Raw genomic sequence first — 7,500 nt, 5'->3', positions numbered from 1 at the left:
ACCTTCACTTGGCCTCTTCCTTCTCCTTCTTACAGCTCTGAAGATGACCATCAAATCCTTCTCCGGCGTCGGGGGTGACCTGAAAGTCATCCCGGAGCTCCGCGGCCGGACGCTTTACAAGCAGGCCAGCTGGTCCGAAGAGGAGCGGAAGAAGCCGGTCCTGTGGCTGCCGGAGGGCGAGGCCTGCTCCTGCGAAGAGCTGGCTGGGGGGCCGGGCACGGTGGTCCTGGCCATGGGGCACCGTCTCAGCAACCGCCTGGTCCTCTCCTGGGTCCGGAGGTGGAAGCACGGGGAGAAGGAGCTGAAGAGGTTCTCCAGGGCGGTGCGGAAGCTGCAGTGTTAGCGGGGGGGGGCTCCTCGATGCCCATCATCCTCTGCCCGCCTGTGGACCCTCGGGGTGGAAGCCGGGCCTGCCCCAAACCTTGCAGGCAACCGGTTTTTCCCAGATCGCAGCCAAACTGGCACCATGGGAGCAGCTGGCAAACTACGAGGAACGGAGCGTTTCTGCTGTGGCGCTACAGAGAAGGGGAGGGGGGGGATAATAAAGGTAGTCCTTGACTTACAGGAGTTCATATAGTGACCGCGCAAAATCACAACAGAACTGAAAAACTGTCCTATGACCAGAGCGGGGGATCCTACCGCTTTTCGGCTGAGTAGGGAGCAGCTCAGCCGCCCACAACTCCTAAGTGGTTCTCTCGGCTCATTTCGGTTTTTTGCTTCTGCACATGTACAGGAGCCATTTCTTCACTACTACGCGTGCAAAGCACCGACAGTGTGTCCCTAAGCGATCTGGAGTAAAAGAATCCGGAACCCAACCCCTGGCTACGACCTCTGGTGCAGAGGGTGGGCAAACGGTTCATACTTACGACGGCTGCAGGGTCCCAAGATCACTCGATCCCTCTCAATGGGGAATCCAGATTCACTTAACGACCGGGTGACTAACTTATCAGTGATTCACTCAACAGCTATGGCGAGGAAGGCCGTAAAACGGGGCAAAACTCGCTTCATCGGCGTCTCGCTTAACAACAGAAATATTGGGGTCAGTTGTGGTCATAAGTCGAGGACTATCTGTAAAATGGCAGGACGAGGAAGCAAGACAGAGGGAGGGGCACCTTTTGCTAGACAATCACAAGTGCAGGAAACTGACAGGGAGCAAGTTCTGTTTTTTTTTTTAAAGCAGCGATATTAAAATTTTGCAGCCTGAATTGCATTGATCAGGGAACAATTTTGGATTGTTGAGCCGAGGTGGCGCAGTGGTTAAATGCAGCACTGCAGGCTACTTCAGCTGTCGGCAGTTCGGCGGTTCAAATCTCACCGGCTCAAAGGTTGACTCAGCCTTCCATCCTTCCGAGGTGGGGGAAATGAGGACCCGGATTGTTGTTGGGGGCAATATGCTGACTCTGAAACCGCTTAGAGAGGGCTGAAAGCCCTATGAAGCGGTATATAAGTCTAACTGCTATTGCTATTGTTATTATCAATCTAGTGCCCACGTAAGAACAGAAGCTGTGCCCATCTGGAAGCGACCCCGTGGCCCCTCTCTCCTCCCAACAGCCCACGGAAGGCCACAGCCATTCCAGCCCTGCTGAATAGTTGGAGGTTAGCCGTTGCCCACATTGGCACAAAATAACCTGGCAGGTTTCTGGTGGTTCATCCTTGGGCAATCGCCAACCTGGTGAATTTACAACACATGGTAAAACTCAGAAATGGGTGGATTTGGTGGCCGGGCAAAACACAATTCCTGAACCATACTGAGTCATTGGCACCGGCTCGAACCCAAGCAGATACCAGCTCTCTCAACTGCCCTGCTAAGCAAAATGGTTGTGGACGCCCACCTCAAATGCAAATACCCCACATTGGCAAGTTTTGTGCCACTGACTGGACCAAAGTGATCTTGGGCTAAAGAGGGTGGGGGGAGCTGTTCAGCGTCTTGTGGGTTTCCAGCCACTGGCGCCCCAGAAGGTGGAGAGGGCCTGAGTGATATTTGCTTCCGGTGTTCATCTGTCTGCCAACCTATGCTATAAGTCAGTGTTTCTCAACCTTGGCCACTTGAAGATGGGGAAGTGTCTAGGACAGTGTTTCTCAACCTTGGCCACTTGAAGATGGGAAAGTGTCTAGGACAGTGTTTCTCAACTTTGGCCACTTGAAGATGTCCGGACTTCCACTCCCAGAATTCCCCAGCCAGCATTTGCTGGCTGGGGAATTCTGGGAGTGGAAGTCCGGACATCTTCAAGTAGCCAAGGTTGAGAACACTGCTATAAGTTCTTGGGGCATCCAAGGTGGGTGTGAGAGACCCTATGCAGACCTTAGACGTTTGATAGCTCAAACCTCCATGTCATTGATACACTTGACTGCATGGAGAGCCTCCTGATGCAAGCAGCGCCTATCTGTCTTCTCATCGATCCAGGTTGGTTAAGGGAGAATCATTCGATGTACCAGAAGGTCTGTCTGCCCATCATTCTGACAATACCACTTTCTTTCCGGTATCCAAAATGCCATCGGAAGCTGCTCCTGAAAGTTCAACCTCTATTTCTGTCCTTTTATTATTATTATTATTATTATTATGCCTTAGCTAAATAGTTTGCTGTTATTAAAGGAAGCCCATGTACCCAGTCTCTTGGTTTGGTTTCTAATTGGTGGGGAAGCAAACACGAATGGAATCCAATTCCGGTCGCCACAATATAAAAAAAGGAGTGGAGACCCTGGAAAGAGTGCAGAGAAGAGCAAGAAAGAGAATGAGGGGATTGGAGGCTCAAACACAAGAAAAATAGTTGCAGGAACTGGGCATGGCCGAGTCTAGTGAAGGGAAGGATGGGGGGGACAGACGGACAGACAGGATAGCAGTCTTCTAGTGCTTGATGGTCCGTCACAGAGGAGGAGGGGTCAACCTGGAATTCAGGAGAACCGCCCTAAGAGTGAGAACAATTAACCAGTGGAACTACTTGCCACCAGAAGTTTTGATGCTCCAACCATCGCTGGAGGTTTTCAAGAAGAGATTGGACAACCATATGTCTAAAATGGTTTAGAGTCTCCTGATTGGGCAGGGGGTTGGACTGGATGACCTTTGGCGTCCCTTCCAATTCTGATATTCTGTATTCAGTTCTGACTTAGGCATTTGTAGTAGGGGGTTGGGGAGTAGGAGGAGCCACAGCTATCTTTCCGAGGGCCCTCCAGTCACAATCCTCCCCTTACTCCGGAGTAGCACCTTTGAAGGGCCTCCATCTTAAAAAAGGCTCAGAACCTCCAAGATGGGAGGGGACGAGGACACCCCTGAGTGGCACCGAAGACATACCTGGCCATTCTGTCCTCCGCCTACCTGGACAGGATGACAACCTTGAGATTCAGAGTTGCGCTTCTCCATCACCAAAGGCCTTCCCCTTCAAGGCTGAGATCCGGCGCAGTCTCTGTTGTTCCTTTCCTATTAGCCACCTGTCTCAGGTACGCAGGTAACCCAGGAAGTAGCTTCAGGGCTGCCATCAATCATTCATGCCGTCCATTGTCCTTTGAGAGGCAGAAGGGCTTCTCCAAGCACACAAAGGCCTCGGCTGGCTGCAACTTCGGACAGGTAAGGCCACGGAGGGGGGGCGCCCCATGGCAGTTCCCGCCGTTTAGGGTTTTCTGTCAGATCCTCCCCATTAGATAATTAGGAAAGAAAGACCACGAGACTCCATGTCTAGAAATCAAGTGTACTTTTACTAATTATAAATGGTTAAAGGCATAGCGAAGCGAAGTCTGATTATTTAGGCGCGAAAGCGATTGATATATAGAATAGCCCATTCCCCTCCCCTTGGCATCACAGTCACAGTCCAATCATAATTCTCCCAAGTGTCAGGTGTGAGATAACTTCAAAAGGCATCACGAAGATGGAATGTCGGTGCCGTTAGTCCTGGCGGGAATCTCCCACGCATGCGTAGTCCGACAGGCAGCTAAGCTCCAGAACCTTCCTCCAGCACAATGAGTAACCCCTCCCAAATACCATGCCCTCCCTCCCTGTTTCATGGCAGTCAAAGCAAAGGCTGACATTTTCCACCATGACCAGCCGATCTGGTCGCCCCACATCCTTGGAGAAAGAAGCAGCTGGCCTGAATTGATGTCCAGCACTTGTCTGACTCCCCTCTAAGGTCCAGAGAGCAAATCCAAGGCTTTGCAGACCCGTGGGGGGGGGGGGGCAGAGGGCCCTGGACCACCGAGGACAAAAGACGGCCCATCCCTGGGGCTGGGAGTGAGATCAGGACAAGGTGGACCAAGGGGGAGATGATAGCATCGATATCAGTACAAAGAAGAGGAAGTCAAACTATCCTCCGAAGCCCCCCGAGGGCAGGAGAAGGGTGGAAACTCATCAAGGAGAGAAGCCATATCCACCCTCATGGCCTTCAAGGAAGCTGTAAAAACCTGGCTGTTCCGGCAGGCCTGGGGCTGTTGACCTCACTGTTGAGGTCCAGCCCCGATCAGAACAAATGGATGTGGTGTTGTGATTTTAAACTGTCTTTTGTTTCTCTTTTTTCTTCTTTTTTTTTGTAAGCCGCCCGGAGTCCTTCGGGATTGGGCGGCATATAAATTTTATAAATAAATAAATAAACAAACTAAGAAGGAATTTCCTGCAGGGGGGACAGGGACAGTTATTCAGAGGAAGGTCTTCTTGCCTTCCCTGGAGGCATTCAAGGAGAGGCAGAAGGACAGGCATTTGGCCGAAATGGGTATAGGATCCCCAGGTTGAGGAGGAGGTTGGACTAGATACAGTGTTTTTCAACCTTGGCAACTTGAAGATGTCTGGACTTCAACTCCCAGAATTCCCCAGCCAGCGAATGCTGTCAAGTTGTCAAGGTTGAGAAACACTGATCTAGAATATGAAAGTCTGCATAAAATTCCTTCCTATGCAAGGATTGAGGAACATTTGAAGTGTCTAGGACAGTGTTTCTCAACCTTGGCCACTTGAAGATGTCTGGACTTCAACTCCCAGAATTCCCCAGCCAGCGAATGCTCCAAGGTCTCTCCCATCATTCTGTATACGATTGTCCAGTCTCCACTGGAGGGGAAGCCCTCCCACCGATTAATTCTCCTCCCTGTCAGGAAATTCCTCCTTACTTCCAGGCTGTTTCTTTCCTTGGTTAGTTTCCATCCATTCTTTTCTTGCGCTGCCTTCTGGTGCTTTGGAGAACAGATTGAGTCTCCCCTCTTCTTTGTGACTTCCCTTCTCTTCACTAGACCAGACCTCATAGCTAAATAAATAATTTAAGTAATTAAGGAATTAGACGTGTCTGTCTTGACCACTTTTCAGCAGAAACGTTTCTTCCTAGGAGGACAACATCCTGACAAGTGACCGGGCTTTCGGTTAAAGTGAGGAGTGAGCGGAGGGGCTCCAGGACCCCTCCCTGCCCATCCGTCCTTGTCCAATTGGCCTTCTCACGTACCCCCCCCCAGCCCTCCCGAGTGCCCCCATGGTCTCTCCGGCCATCGCTCTGGCCTTCCTGCCTTTTCTGGCCACTTTGCTCATCCGCTATCGCCACTACTTCCTGCTCTTCTACCGAGCGGTGCTGCTGCGGAAGCTGCGGGACTACCTGACGGGCGTCTCCCGGGAGGAGAGGGCCTTCCGCTACGTCCTGAGCCAGGCCATCCCCGGAGACCCCCTGCACATCCTGGAGACCTTCGACCAGTGAGCTACCACTGCGAGTATCTCAGCAACCTGGGACCTCAGAAAGGTGGGCACTCCCTTTACATTGGTTAGATAGAGATGGATAGATGATAGATATGAGAGAGAGAGAGAGAGAGAGAGAGAGAGAGAGAGAGAGAGAGAGAGAGAGAGAGAGAGAGAGAGAGAGAGAGAGAGAGAGAGATGAAGAAAGAAAGGAAAAAGAAGGAAGGAAAGATGGATTGGATTATAGAGCCGAGGTGGCGCAGTGGTTAAATGCAGCACTGCAGGCTACTTCAGCTGACTGCAGTTCTGCAGTTCGGCTGTTCAAATCTCACCGGCTCAGGGTTGACTCAGCCTTCCATCCTTCCGAGGTGGGTAAAATGAGGACCCGGATTGTTGTTGGGGGCGATATGCTGACTCTGTAAACCGCTTAGAGAAGGCTGAAAGCCCTGTGAAGCGGTATATAAGTCTAACTGCTATTGCTATTGCTATTAAAGGAAGGAAGGAAGGAAGGAAGGAAGGAAGGAACAAGGAAGGAAGGAACAAGGAAGGAAGGAAAGAGAGAAACAAAAGAAAGGAACAAGGAAGAAGGAAAGAAGAAAAGAAAGAAACAAAAGAAATAAAGAGAGAGAGGGAGAGAGAAAGAAAGAAAGAAAGAAAGAAAGAAAGAAAGGGGGGAAAAGAAATATAGTAATTTAAGTAGAAAGAGTATTGCAAGGAAGTTTCACTCCATTTTCTTCTTCAGTTAGAAAACCGACAGCAGAAAAGACCCCTCTGTCAAGTCCCCCTTTTGAATTTCTTTCAATTATTCATCTTATTTTAGCTTTTTAATTTATGTCAGACGATGGACCTGTGTTTATATATCCCAAGCATGTTTAAGCTCAGTTCCTGATGAATGACCCACCACTTCCACTGGGCTAACTCTCTGTATCTATAACTCTAAGACTTTCTATCATGGCTTTTGAACTTCCCTCTTCTCAGTTTGAGGTGGTTCTCGCCCCCGTGTTCCTTACTAGAAATATTGAAAGTGCTGCTTTCTGGATCCCTTCTCACACCGCTAATATATGTAAGGTTTCAGTCCTATCCCCCATTTCCTCTTCTGTCTTCCAGGCTGTGCCTTTTAAAATTCTCCCAACCCCTCCTGCTATTTTCGGTCCCTCCAACGTTGCCCCATTTTTGATGCCCGTCTCTGGACTCGACTTGGCCCTGAGACCTCGACTGCCTTCACACAACATCCCAAAGCCAGCTTGTTGGTTAAACGCATCCCTGGCGGGTTCCTGGGTAGAGTGCCGATCACGGTTTCCTTCCTACACACCGAATGATTGTTTCAATGATTGAAAAGCATCTCTTCTTCAGACAAAGTCCAACAGACAGAGCATCTGCATAAAACAGGCATTCTGCTGCACCAAAACAGGGATTGCTTTTATCTTTTGTGTGGGGGCATTGACCCTCTCTTGCACACCATGATTTGTGGCTTAACGTGGGAATCCTTCCCATCGTGATCAGATCCTTCAGCACTTGATGACTAAGGAAATCATAGCTTTGGGTTGTTATGGCCTGCAATGCAACCAACGGTTGGTCCATAAAAGCCCAGCGTGACATGAGAACTTAACCTGCCATTTTTTTATATATTTTATTTTCCATTTATTCAATTTTTTTCTCCTTGGAAACGTTTCATTTCTCATCCGAGAGGCTTCTTCAGTTCTGGAGAACTTCTTGGATGAGAAGTGAAATGTTTTTTAAGAAGAAAAACCAAGGAAGGTCCGGGGGTATTTTGGAAAAAAAGCCCCTTTGGGATAAGCATGACTGGGAAGGATGGAGAAATCTCCCTAGAGCAGTGTTTCTCAACTTTGGCCACTTGAAGATGTCCC

The 7,500-nt window shown here is 49.8% G+C and overlaps 1 protein-coding gene across 1 annotated transcript in view; it reads left to right on the top strand.

Moving 5' to 3' along the window:
- The window catches only part of LOC106555930 (secreted frizzled-related protein 2), a 7,372-nt gene extending 6,152 nt beyond the window's left edge, over positions 1-1,220 (top strand). Inside the window, exon 3 of the mRNA XM_087703238.1 lies at positions 36-1,220. Coding sequence (XP_087559364.1) covers positions 36-343 — 308 coding nt within the window. The 3' untranslated portion in view covers positions 344-1,220. The remainder of the gene's footprint in view (positions 1-35) is intronic.
- Positions 1,221-7,500: the final 6,280 nt, after the last annotated feature.

The sequence above is a fragment of the Thamnophis sirtalis genome, unplaced genomic scaffold (assembly GCF_051295495.1).
Source record: "Thamnophis sirtalis isolate CommonGarterSnake01/CBP01778 unplaced genomic scaffold, rThaSir2_p1.2 scaffold_116, whole genome shotgun sequence".
NCBI lineage: Eukaryota > Metazoa > Chordata > Lepidosauria > Squamata > Natricidae > Thamnophis > Thamnophis sirtalis.
This window is presented reverse-complemented; position numbering and strand designations above follow the sequence as displayed.